Source organism: Nerophis lumbriciformis, linkage group LG30 (assembly GCF_033978685.3).
Source record: "Nerophis lumbriciformis linkage group LG30, RoL_Nlum_v2.1, whole genome shotgun sequence".
In the NCBI taxonomy this organism is placed as follows: Eukaryota; Metazoa; Chordata; class Actinopteri; order Syngnathiformes; family Syngnathidae; genus Nerophis; species Nerophis lumbriciformis.
In genome coordinates this window covers 9,335,804-9,349,716 of record NC_084577.2, presented here as the reverse complement: position 1 = coordinate 9,349,716, position 13,913 = coordinate 9,335,804, and the positions used below count along the sequence as shown (strand labels likewise).

The 13,913-nt window shown below is 38.7% G+C and overlaps 1 protein-coding gene across 1 annotated transcript; it reads right to left on the bottom strand.

The window, feature by feature from the left end:
• Positions 1-6,617: 6,617 nt before the first annotated feature.
• LOC133572565 (cartilage intermediate layer protein 1-like) lies at positions 6,618-13,137 on the bottom strand. The gene is made up of 5 exons (XM_061925380.1): positions 13,025-13,137; positions 11,344-11,453; positions 10,194-10,365; positions 9,174-9,283; positions 6,618-6,801 (listed from the first exon to the last, which is right to left on the bottom strand). Exons 1-5 carry the CDS (start codon positions 13,051-13,053, stop codon positions 6,797-6,799), a joined length of 426 nt encoding a protein of 141 aa, XP_061781364.1. The 5' UTR covers positions 13,054-13,137; the 3' UTR covers positions 6,618-6,796.
• Positions 13,138-13,913: the final 776 nt, after the last annotated feature.

The window sequence follows — 13,913 nt, the reverse complement described above, 5'->3', positions numbered from 1 at the left end:
ACAGAAAATGCAACTGGACCTCATACAGATGCAGAACAACTCGTACAGGTATGTCTTGTAAATCTTGTAAGTCTTGTGTGACTTGAATGTCTCGTATGACTTGTTGATCTTGTCTGTTTCCCTTCTTCCCAATAAATAAAGATCAACGATGAATGTCAATGATATTTAACACTTGGTATTTGCTGCCACACCACCAATCATTAGTCGGATTAAGATGCAATGCCCAATAGAAGCCACCTTTAACATTCTAAAACTGTGCCAGAAAATACGAGGAATCAACCCAATGACATCTGTCAATCAACCGCTTTGGTACAATCCTAATATTATTATTAATAAAAATGTGGTTAAATGGACAACATGGAAAGACAGAGTTATTACTAAACCTCATCATTTTATTAATAACAACTCTTTTAAACCGTTCAATGATTTAGTTGATCAATATAATGTACCCAGAAATAATTTTTTACATTTTATCTCTTTAAAACTCGCTGTAAATAAATGCATATCCTCGGAAAGTAGGTCCTTAAATAGTCATGAACTGGAAGATGCACTTTTTAATCAAGATACAATTAAGACATTAATTAAATTATTTTATGGATTAATAAATGAACACCACACTCGAAATGCAAATGATGCATGTGTACGGAAATGGATGATGGACTTAAACATTTTAGATGAAAGAGACATATCATGGAATGATATTTGGAAAAATGCCAATAAGCCCTTTAAAAGCATTAAAGATAAGCTGACTCAATTTAAGATCTTGAATAGATTGTATTTTACATCTTCTCAGCTGTTTAAAATTGGTGTAGTAGATAGCAAGGTATGTATGAAGAGTCAGGCAGCTGAGGGAACTCTTGTTCATTTATTGTGGAAATGTCAGAGAATAAAAGAGTTATGGTTGAAAACAACCAAAGAAGCAGTCACATTCCTTAATATAAACATCCCAATGACACTGCAAACTTGTATTCTTGGGGATCTACATCAATTTAGTAACGTGTCATCAAAGAGTAAAAATGCTTTTCTTTCAATATGCATAATAACAAAAAGGGTAATATTTAAAAAATGGATAGATGTTGATAGTCCAACACATTCTGACTGGTATACACAAGCTATGGAGATGATATCAGTAGAACAAACTGCATTTAGTTTAGATAATAATGAGTCATGTATTGGAATATGGGATCCATTATTTGAATTTGTTTTAACTAATAAATGAACCAAAATATGACTTATTATATCTTTGTGGAAAATGTTGGACGCGGTGTGTTGTCGGGCTTATGGGATGTGATGCAAGTGTAAACCACTGTGACACTATTGTTCATTTCTAATTTTTTTTATCCATCCATCCATTTTATACCGCTTATTCCCTTCGGGGTCGCGGGGGGCGCTGGAGCCTATCTCAGCTACAATCGGGCGTAAGGCGGGGTACACCCTGGACAAGTCGCCACCTCATCGCAGGGCCAACACAGATAGACAGACAACATTCACACTCACATTCACACACTAGGGCCAATTTAGTGTTGCCAATCAACCTATCCCCAGGTGCATGTCTTTGGAGGTGGGAGGAAGCCGGAGTACCCGGAGGGAACCCACGCAGCCACGGGGAGGACATGCAAACGCCACACAGAAAAATCCCGAGGCCGGGATTGAACTCACGACTACTCAGGACCTTTGTATTGTGAGGCAGATGCACTAACCCCTCTTCCACCGTGCTGCCCAATTTTTTTTAGTATTTTTAATTAATGTTTTTAATGATGATATCAATGAAGGTTTTTTTAATCACTGCTATTTTGAAATTGTTACTAATATTAATGCTGTTGTCGATAATGTTCATTTTTGTTTCACTACATTTGGATTTGTGTGTCCTCAATTGCTCTCAATTGCTCTGTTTATTGTTGTTCTTAGTGTTGCAGGGACGGGTTTGGTTTTGGAATTGGATTGCATTGTTGTGGTATTGTTGTGTATTGTTTTGTTGATTGATTAATAAATTCATTAAAAAAATAAAAATAAAAAAATAAAAAGATGCATTGTAAACCTGTTGCAGTGCATGTTGATATATGACAGGAATGTGTTGATCAGATGATGTATTTTCCTAAAGCTTTCCACACATTCTCTAGGAGTAGACGATACTGCAAATGTTGGTACGTTTTACTTGAGATGTTTAATGATCATTGAAAGATTGTGCCTTTAATTTGTTAATAACAATTACAGGAATAAATTAGAGGACAAATATTTTAGACAAATGTTTTTTAATCTACAAATTCAACAATATATAAACACAACAAGATCAGACTGTGTAAGAATATCAACCAAATATTACCTGGTACCTAAATTTATGAGCTCAATTGGCTCCATGACTGAGCTTTTGACTCAAAACATTTGTGTCTGTCCCTGAGCAGCCGTGTGGTTGACTCTCCAAGGAAGCCTCTGGCACACACCTCCACTGGGTAAAGATTTACATTCCTTACACTCTGTAACCAGGTCAGCATATCGTCCATCCATTCATTTTTTTGGATTTTGAAAAGGGGCGAATGGGTGGTTCAAGATCGTTGTTCACTCTTCCTCGAGTTTGCTAACTTTTTGAAGGTAGTTAGACAGATATGCATTTAAAAGGAGCATTTCGGGCAAAGTTGCATTTACAATTTTGAATATCAATCCCATTAAGAGGTAACGTGCTCACGTTTTTTGTGCCAGTTGAAAGGCAAGCAGCAGCATTTTGGACTAAGTGAGATTAAGCGAGTGAGGCCTGGTTCATTCCAACATAAAGTGAGTTGCAGTAGTCCAAAAGTGTTCACATTTTTTTTTTAAATAGCATGGATTACCCGCTCAAAGTCGTTACAAGATAAAACTGATGTAATTTTGTTGAATCATCGAGCATCTTAACAGACTTCTTGTGGCGAAATCAATCTGTCACGTACGGGTTGCATGTCTGCGATGGTTGTGTTCTCCAGGATGTGGGAGGACAGGAAGCGGCAGAAGCAGCGTGCAGGTAAGATTATTTTAATTCCGTTGGCAAGGCAAAAATGACAAAACAAACAGGGTGTCGCTTGGAGGCGCACGGGTAGCCCAATCAAAGCTTAGTTTGGCATAAATACCAAATCTAAGGTAGTCACATAAAGCAAACCAGAGCGCGAACATTGATCCCGTGCCTGCTGAATGGCGAGACCGGTTAAAAAAAGGACATGATTGTGATTGGCAGCAGGTGTGCCCTACTCAACAACCACACGCTGGTGTGTCCACAGTGAACCTGGCAACGAGAAAGGTAACAGATGACACTGGTCATGGTTTATTTATTTCAGACTTGTAAATTACATCAAGCAACATCACATGATTCCATTTATACAGTTCAGCATGTCCAAAAAGGAGTAGAATGAAGCAGAGCTTATTATTTTCTACCCTTTCTTCATATCTATTCATGATAGCTTAATTCCTATGTTTAAATGTCACAATTGTCTCATTGGGATAGAAATTCAATACAAAAAAATACCAATGTTTCAGATTATGTTTATTCCAAAATTGTAATTCTCCTCTCTAGTTGAGAATAATTGTTGTTTTTTTCTTTGTACATAATCTTTGTCTACAGATTTTAGTATTTTAGATTTTATAAACAAGGAATTTGTACGTTCCCTATTTTCAGCCTTTTGGATTATCCTTTAATAAATACAATAAGTGTTGAAACACATTTTAAAAATGTTATAGTATGTGATAGAATACAAAATAAAAAAACACAATAAAATCACTAAAATTAAGATAAACAAGAAAAGGAGTAAACAAGTGAGGAATTACCCTGGATTTCCACTGGATGCAGAACGGATGCGGAACTGCTCTGCTGCAGAACGTCTCCGTGCATTGTCATCCCTCAATACCCACTGACTGCGTCTGTGATGCACACTGTCTTCACTTGTAGAAAAGACAACCGTTTTGCCTTGCATAACGACTACTTTATTGTTGTATTTGTAGCAAGCAACAGCACAGCAGTAACAATACCGCTTTTTATCGACTCCCGCTAACAGCTTTCCCCGTCGCGTCAGTGTTCACATAGGCCCCCAAAATAGCTGTTGCAGGCTCTGCCTGTAATATGCTTCTTTGATTTTGAATATGATCCATTTTGTCAACAAGATAAAATTACGTCTGAAAACCTTTGACCTGTTGACTTTAGGTCCCCGCCCATTCGAATGCATCGAAGGTGTGCCTTGAACTAAGGTGTAACAAATTGGATGAGTTTGGGACTCATCACTTGTCCCAACAAATTTGCATAGTTAGGATAAGATCGGAGAATAGGATAGGACTTTATTCATCCCACAATGGGGGAAAATGTTGTTGCAGCGCCGTTTCAAAAAGTCCACAAAAATAAGATAGCAAACAACACAGCAAATAGTGAAACGTGAAAGAACACAAATCACATTAAGACATTCAAAAAGTACACAGATGATGCAACCAGCTGCCACTTCAGCGGCGCCATTTGTACATACAGCACAAGTAAATCGTAAAAAAACAACAACGAAAAACACCAGTTCACCACATACACAACGGTGGCTTCTGTGGTGCTCCACGCTATCATCTGCTGAGGTGGGAGCAGCACGGCCAGAGACAAAAACGGACCCAGCAAATCGACCAAGAGAGCCAACTCCGTCCAAGGCTGCCCACCACCACCACAAGGCCGATGTAAGGTCCATGTGGATGAGCGAGAATCTGTCCAGGGAGACCGAAGTATCCGATACATGCTCATCCAATCACCAATGACAACCAAATGGCAAACACGGAACAAACTCCGCCCTCTTTCCCGACACCTAACGCCAGCTCCGCAGCCATGGAAAGTTTCTCCACACGGACTTCAATGTGGGAGAGAGCAGGCAGCTGGTCTCCGGTGCAAACAACCGAGCCATGGCCAAAAGACTCCCAAAGTCAGGCATATCCAAAAGTGATAAACAGTAAGCTTTTTCTGAGAGTGACTTTAGACAGGAGGTCTTAACCTTTTTGACCTCTGGTGCCAACTTTTCCATGACAGAGGGGCTATGGTGCCCCACCCAAATTTAAACACTGAATTAGTCATCTAACTTTTGATTTTAATCGTAATAAATGAAATCAAAACATGTTTCACAAAGATTTGTTACGTCGGGGTCGCATGGTTTTGCGGTGGTTGTTTCCCCAAGATGCAGAAGGACTTCCGGAAGCAGCGAGCAGGTAAAAAGGTGATTTATTCCAATAAGCAGGACAACGTGTACAAAAACTCAGACACTAGTCATGTGTGCAGCCAAAAAAACAAGATAATCACCAGGGTCCAACATTGATGAAGTCTTACACTAGGAAAAATACAAAAGTGTGGTGAAAACAGGAACTACCAATGTTGCGAAAATCAAGCAAGACTGCCAGGCAGAGTGTGGCGCGAGGCAGGAATAAATAGCTCTCTGATTAGCCATCCAAATTACTGCTTGGGCAAGACACTAAACCCTTGCCCCCAATGCCGCTCACACTGAAAGAAGGGGTTGTCTCGATCATATCAAGGAGTCTATCAGTCTGCTCCAGGGCAGCTGTGACTACAAATGTAGCTTACCACCACCGATGTGTGAATGTGGAGTGATTGTGAGCGCTTTGATTATCTAGTTGATAGAAAAGTGCTATGTAAATCTAATGCATTATTATTATTATTATAATCAGAGTCAGGTGACAATTATCAGCACCCATGGCAACTGAGAAAACAAACATGGGTGCAGAAACAGAACTAACCAACAACTAAGGAAATACCAAACTAAACAAAACATGACCTGGGTAACGGATCATGACAAGACTATTATTTGTTTAACAGATACGTTTAGGCTTAGGTCAGGATTGCAAAAATAAGTAAGAACCAAATATAGTGCATAAATAACTGATGAAAAATAAATGTACATGAAATTGTCGTGCAAAACAAACAAAAATGATAAGAAAAAAAATGTTTCTTCACTAAAATTTAAGTGCAAATGAAAATACAGATTCATCACGTTAGTCATCATTTTTGCTCTTAAAAAATTCTCTAAGACTTTAGCTCCAGAATTCTTCTGTTTGTTTGAGATGGTGTAAAACAAGCGGTGTATTACAACTGGGTACTGCTGCAGTTCATACGTACCACAGCTGAGAAACAGATATTTTTGGCGGCCATGTAGGTGAATCTCACAGCTCAACAATGGGCCCTGTTGTTAAGAAACACTGATTCAGAAGATAACAGTTTGAAGTATAGGATCTGACTTCTACTAAAACTTGATTTACATCACTGTCAAGGCATGAAACTCATTCATACCCCAGAGTACCACCTGTGTTCCTGTGTCCCTCCAACAACTAGGGACAAGTAAGTATTGCACAATAACAAGGTACCTGTAAGATCAGTCTAATTTAAAACACAATTTTATACAAAATATACAAGTAGGTGGTCCACGCTCCATTGCTCTATCAGTTTGAGTGTCCTTGAAACCTTGAAGACCCCTAGTGTAAATGTAGCATTGTGACGTTCCTTGACAGAACAAATAAACCATGACCAGTGCAATATGTACTTTTATTTGATTTTGACAACATGATGATTAAGAAAGAACATACATTTTTCCAAGGCAAAGAGGATGGTAAATTCAAGTTTTAATCATTTTTCATATATTTAGTTTACCCATATACAGTACCTAAGATATACTTTTATAGTGAATCAAGAGCTATAAAAGGTTCATTCAAAACCTTGGCTTGCTGACATTTCATTCACATGGGCATCTAAAGCGTACTTTGTTGTCATGCAAATCTTTTGTGGCGACGATCAAAACCATCAGATGAGCTAACCTGAAAAAAGAACACATACTGATTAGTAATATAATATTAATGTATGGGATATAATCCGCATAGTCACGTCTATGTTCTCAATGGATGTCACCGCCTGCTGCCACCTTGTGGTTTCAATGTTCACTTTTCCTTTGTTGGTGCAGCAGACCTGGCTCTTACTTTTTGTCTTCCTCCTAGAGTTCCCGTGTTTCCCTGTGGGCGGAGTTGTTAGACGTGCACAGCTGTGTCCAATCTTCCCGACACTACTTAATCAGCACCTCGACAGCTGGATGGCACTCGGCAATTCCACTCCTCTTGTCCGAAGACTTCTATGCTTCCGGAGTTTTTGATGCTAACATTCTTGGCTATTCCCAGTGCCATCCAGCTTGGTGCTGTCTGGTAGGTTGCACGTCTTGCAACTCCAACCCAAGTCTGCTTCTTTTTGCATATTAGCTTTTGTTCTTTTTTCCCCACTGTGCTCATTTTGTTTTCTCTTTTTCGCACTGTCGCTTTTTGTTATCTCTTGTTTGGATTTTTGTAGTGAGTACTCTTTACTTCAGTAAAGAACTGTTTTACTCACCATCCGTCTGCGGCCTTGGGTTCCTCTGTACCACATTTAAATTGCATTGTGACAATGGAACCTTTAAGCTTTTAAAATCTGGCAGACCCCTGTACCGGTGGCAGCATGGTTGCATTTGTGTTGCTATGGTAACTGCTCCACAACACTTGTATCAATATACATATGTTATTGTACAGCCACATGACGTCACTAGAGAACATAAAACTACAAAACCCAAAACCAGTGAAGTTGGCACATTGTGTAAATGGTTAATGGTACCTTCACAGATGTGTAAGTTACCCATGTCTTGGGCACTAATACACCCCCATACCATCACTGTCAGGCTTGTCCCTGACAGTTTGGTCATGTTTTAGTATTTAGTTTAGTTTTATAAACAAAAACAAACAAAAGGATACAAACAAAAGGCGCGCACCAGGCGGAGAACAAACTTGGCTATGAACAAAAACTAGCACAAAGGCTAACTGTGGACAAGAAACAAAAAAACTTACTGTGACACGAAGGAACTATGACATGAGCAGAGTGAACAGAAGTAGACACAGCTACAACGACAAGTATTAATGACATGTAGTAGCGACAATAATCCAGCACTGACTGAAAGACAAAGCAGATTTAAATAGTAGCTGGCTGATTGACACCAGGTGTGGCCCGGTGCCAATCAGCCACAGCTGAGGGGAAAAAACACTCAGGGATACAAGCAGGAAATAAAGACAAGATAAGAGCGCTAACAGGAAATAAAGACAGACACAGAGGAAAAACTAAAACATGACCAAACTGTCAGGGACAAGCCTGACAATCACAGATGCTGGCTTTTGAACTTTGCGCCTGTAGCAATCTGGATGGTTATTTTCTCCTTTTGGTCCGGAGGACACAACGTTCACAGTTTCCAAGAACAATTTGAAATGTGAACTTGTCAGACCACAGAACACTTTTCCACTTTGCATCAGTCCATCTTAGATGAGCTTGGGCCCAGCGTTTTTGGGTGTTGTTGATAAATGGTGTTGGCTTTGCATAGTAGAGTTTTAACTTGCACTTACAGATGTAGCGACCAACTGTAGTTAGTGACAGTGGTTTTCTGAAGTGTTCCTGAGCCCATGTGGCGATATCCTTTACACACTGATGTCGGTTTTTAATGCAGTACTGCCTGAGGGATCGAAAGTCACGGGCATTCAATGTTACGTGCAGTGATTTCTCCAGATTTTCTGAACCTTTTGATGATATTACGGACCACAGATGGTGAAATCCCTAAATGCCTTGCAATAACTGGTTGAGAAATGTTGTTCTTAAACTGTCGGACAATTTGCTCACGCATTTGTTCACAAAGTGGTGACCCTCGCCCTATTCTTGTTTGTGAATGACTGAGCATTTCATGGAAGCTGCCTTTATACCCAATCATGGCACACACCGGTATTCAATTAGCCTGTTCACCTGTGGGATGTTCCAAATAAGTGTTTGATGAGAATTCCTCAACTTTCTCAGTGTGTTTTGCCACTTGCGCCAGCTTTTTGAAACATGTTGCATGTATCAAATTCCAAATGAGCTAATATTTGCAAAAAAAAAAGAAGAAAAGTTTCGCAGTTCCAACAAGTGTATTCAATTGAATATAGGTTGAAAACGATTTGCAAATCATTGTATTCTGTTATTTACACAACGTGCCAACTTCACTGGTTTCCTGGTTTTGTATAAAAGTTCAACCAAAGCAAGTTTGGAAAAGTGGGAAATAATGCAAACCATAAGTACTTCAATGGGCATTATTATGTTTAAATCATATTTGTATTAGTTTAATGATTGTTTTTAGGAATGTTTCCCGTCTTACCTTTGCGCTGGCAGTAATCATATGGACATCTAAAACGTACACGATAATCAGAGCACATTCCCGTGTTCTGGTCTGAATTTCTACAGATGAACCCACTAGTAGTGTCAGCTCTGCAAGAGAACAGAATTCAGTGAGAACATTGTGGGGCATCCAACCTAATATTGTGCTGAAAGGATTGTTAAAGGAGACAAGTTGTGTAAATTCTTCACAGATTAAAACTGTTCTCAGGTGTCCTTTTTCAAAATGCCCCAAGCACTGAGATATTAGAGAACCCTCAAATAAAACCCTCTATGAAACAGCCCTGTTTAGAGCATCTGGGAGATATTACTGTATGGTTTGTTACAATATGTAATAACTTCATGTTACTTTCTGGTTTCTTACGTATATTAGTACGAAAGTAAAGTTCTTACATCTTATTCTGGCTGCGGTGGCTTTGCTAGTGACTGATAGCATGTGACGTTCTATGAGATGTTTATGGATCTGTTAAACAGAAGCTAGCGCTAAGTTGATGGGATTTGCATGTTGAGTATTTGAAACTTAGATTGGTTTGCTGGGAAATAACATTTACTGAAATAGGCAGCTCACATAAAACAATCTTGTTTGTGTAATTTCACACTCAATGAGTGAGCAGGCGTTTAACAAACCTAAATACAGTATAACCTGTTTAATTTAACGCTCCTCAGTCTGACATTAACTTACGCTGTGGTCAACATAATCGAAACTGAAACTGTTCATTACTTGCACATATTTGGCTAAAGACATCAGTAGAATGGGTAATAAAGGTTATTTGAATCAACGGTAGTTTGTTGACAGATTTCCTCCATGTGTGCATATTTTTGTTCAGATTTTTCTGTTTTCATATGCTATTGTATACTTTTATCTAACTGCCTCTGGTAAATTTGTTGTATACCTTAACAACGTAGACTATAAAGCTTTTGTAAAATGGTTACAGTTCCATAAATGTATATTTTTGTGCAGGTACAAGATAATCCCCTTCCATAAAGAACAGCTAGTACTTACACAGCAACCACATCGCCTGTTGAATCCATGCTTAACCCAGATGTAGTTTGGACTTCAATATCAATGGGTGCTTTGCAGATTTTATTTGGATTTTCCTTGTACAGGTTCTTAAGAGTCTCATAGTCTCCAGTACCAGAGGGGTTGTCTCGATCAAACCAAGGAGTCCAGCAATCTGCAAAAGTCATGTCAAGTTGAAAGAGTTGTTAATACCAAGATCACAACAGCTGTTGAAGTAAAAAAAAACAACCTACTTCAAATTAGTTAATTTCCTATTTTTCTTTGTCCGGCATATACAGTAACACACTTGTTTATCTTTCTAATCTCATCATTAAAGTATTATTAACAATGAGAATACTTGGACAAAACATCACCGATGAACTGATCACCTATGAACTAATTGGCCACGTGGCGATATCCTTTACACACTGCTGTCGGTTTTTGATGCAGTACCGCCTAAGGGATCGAAAGACAGGGGCATTCAATGTTACGTGCAGTGATTTCTCCAGATTCTCTGAACCTTTTGATGATATTACGGACCGTAGATGGTGAAATCCCTAAATTCCTTGCAATAGCTCGTTGAGAAATGTTCTTAAACTGTCGGACAATTTGCTCACACATTTGTTCACAAAGTAGTGACCCTCGCCCCATCCTTGTTTGTGAATGACCGAGCATTTCATGGATGCTGCTTTTATACCCAATCATGGCACCTACCTGTTCCCAATTAGCCTGCTCACCTCTGGGATGTTCCAAATAAGTGTTTGATGAGAATTCCTCAACTTTCTTAGTCTTTTTTGCCACTTGTGCCAGTATTTTTGAAACATGTTGCAGGTATCAAATTCCAAATGAGCTAATATTTACAGCAACATTTTTTTTCTCAGTTCCAACATTAGATATCTTGTCTTTGCAATATATTCAATTGAATATAGGTTGAAAAGGATTTGCAAATCATTGTATTCTGTTTTTATTTACGATTTACACAACGTGCCAACTTCACTGGTTTTGGGTTTTGTATAAAAGCTCAACCAAAGCAAGTTTACAAAAATGGGAAATATTGCAAACCATAAGTACTTCAATGGGCATTATTATGTTTAAATCATATTTTATTTGTATTAGTTTTCATGATTGTTTTTTCGAATGATTCCCGTCTTACCTTTTTGCTGGCAGTAATCAACTGGACATCTAAAACGTACACGATAATCAGAGCACATTCCCGTGTTCTGGTCTGAATTTCTACAGATGAACCCACTGGTAGTGTCAGCTCTGCAAGAGAACAGAATTCAGTGAGAACATTGTGGGGCATCCACCCTAATATTGTGCTGAAGGGATTGTTAAAGGAGACAAGTTATGTAAATTCTTCACAGATCTCAGGTGTCCTTTTTCAAAATGCCCCAAGCACTGAGATATTAGAGAACCTTCAAATAAAACCCTCTATGAAACAGCCCCGTTTAGAGCATCCAGGAGATATTACTGAATGGTTTGTTACAATATGTAATAACTTCATGTTACTTTCTGGTTCCTCTTGTATATTGGTACGTAGGTAAAGTTCTTACATCTTATTCTGGCTGCGGTGGCTTTGCTAGTGACTGATAGCATGTAACGTTCTATGAGCATACCTACCAACTTTGAGACCTCCGAATTTGGGAGATAGGGGGGCGGGGTTTGGTGGTAGTGGGGGGTGTATATTGTAGCGTTCCCGGAAGAGTTAGTGCTGCAAGGGATTTTGGGTATTTGTTCTGTTGTGTTAATGTTGTGTTAAGGTGCGGATGTTCTCCGGAAATGTGTTTGTCATTCTTGTTTGGTGTGGGTTCATAGTGTGCCGTATATTTGTAACAGTGTTAAAGTTGTTTATACGGCCACCCTCAGTGTGACCTGTATGGCTGTTTATCAAGTATGCCTTGCATCAACTTTTGTGTGTGTGTAAACGCCGCATATATTATGTGACTGGACAAGGCACGCTGTTTGTACGGAGGAAAAGCGGACGTGACCACAGGTTGTAGAGGACGCTAAAGGCAGTGCCTTCAAGGCACGCCCCCAATGCTGTTGTCCGGGCAGAAATCGGGAGAAATTCGGGAGATTGGTTGCTCCGGGAGATTTTCGGGAGGGGCACTGAAATTCGGGAGTCTCCTGGGAAAATCGGGAGGGTTGGCAAGTATGTCTATGAGGTGTTTATAGATCTGTTAAACAAAAGCTAGCGCAAAGTTAATGGGATTTTAATAAATACAAGTTAAGTTGTACGATGTTGCAAAACATCTGCAGGGTTCATGCCCTGAACCTTATGTTACTTAAGCAACTAACCAAAAATCATTCTCGTTTGACAATGTATGTTGAGTATTTGAAACTTAGATTGGCTTGCTGGGAAATAATATTTTCTGAAATAGGCAGCTCACATAAAACAATCTTGCTTGTGTAATTTCACACTTAATGAGTGAGCAGGCGTTCAACAAACCTAAATACAGTATAACCTGTTTAATTTAACGCCCATCAGACTGGCTGACTGGTATTAAGTTACGCTGTTTACAACATAACCGAAACTATTCATTGCTTGCACATATTTGGCTAAAGACATCAGTAGAATCGGTATTAATAAAGGTTTTTTGAATCAACGGTAATTAATTGACACGGATTTCCTCCATGTGTGCATATTTATGTTCAGATTTTTCTGTTTTCATATGCTATTGTATACTTTTGTCTAATTGCCTCTGGTAAATTTGTTGTATACCTTAACTACGTAGACTATAAAGCTTTTGTACAATGGTTGCAGTTCCATAAATGTAAACATTTTTTGTAGGTACAAGATGCTCCCCCTTCCATAAAGAACAGCTAGTACTTACACAGCAACCACATCGCCTGTTGAATCCATGCTTAACCCAGATGTAGTTTGGACTTCAATATCAATGGGTGCTTTGCAGATTTTATTTGGATTTTCCTTGTACAGGTTCTTAAGAGTCTCATAGTCCCCAGTACCAGAGGGGTTGTCTCTATCAAACCAAGGAGTCCAGCAATCTGCAAAAGTCATGTCAAGTTGAAAGAGCTATTAATACCAAGATCACAATAGCTGTTAAAGTAAAAAACAACAACAACTTCAAATTAGTTAATTTCCTATTTTTCTTTGTCTGGATACAGTAACACACTTGTTTATCTTCCTAATCTCATCATTAAAATATTATTGTTAAACAATGAGAATACTTGGACAAAACATCACCTATGAACTGATTAAAAATAACTGATATCACACAATTAGCTTCTTTTTTGCAGAGACAAAGTAGAACACTTTTTTTTTTTTCTAAAAATACTACTAATGTCAAAGATGTGCGATATTACAAATATGTTCTGTTTTTGTCGACAGACTCGACACCCATACAGTTGGACTGGCTGACTCACATCGCCACACGCTGTTGTTTTTCCTGTGTTCTGTATCATTTTCTGTCCTTGTGCTCTTATTTTGGTTATATCTCCCATTGTACTCCTTGTTTTGCTGCATTTTCTTTTTTTTGTGTAGTTTCCTGCCAGCGCACCTAAAACTCTAGTATTTTAAATAAGGAAATTGTGTACTGTACTTTGATTGTCAATTCTATATGCCGGAAACTGTATCCATCAAAAAGGCAATAATAATGATTTGTAGACGTCATACCCATTGGGCTGTATGCATTATCTTAGTAACTTGACATATAGTGTAAGAAATACTGAGGATTTCTGACTAAAATGTATGTTATAAGGGCT

Coding starts and splice junctions, on each gene's coding strand:
- LOC133572565 (XM_061925380.1), bottom strand. CDS start 13,053: ATGGATTCAACAGGCGATGTGGTTGCTGT. Junction 10,366..11,343: donor TGATTACTGCCAGCAAAAAG/GTAAGACGGGAA, acceptor TGACTTTTGCAG/ATTGCTGGACTCCTTGGTTT. Junction 9,284..10,193: donor ACAGGCGATGTGGTTGCTGT/GTAAGTACTAGC, acceptor GTTCTCTTGCAG/AGCTGACACTACTAGTGGGT.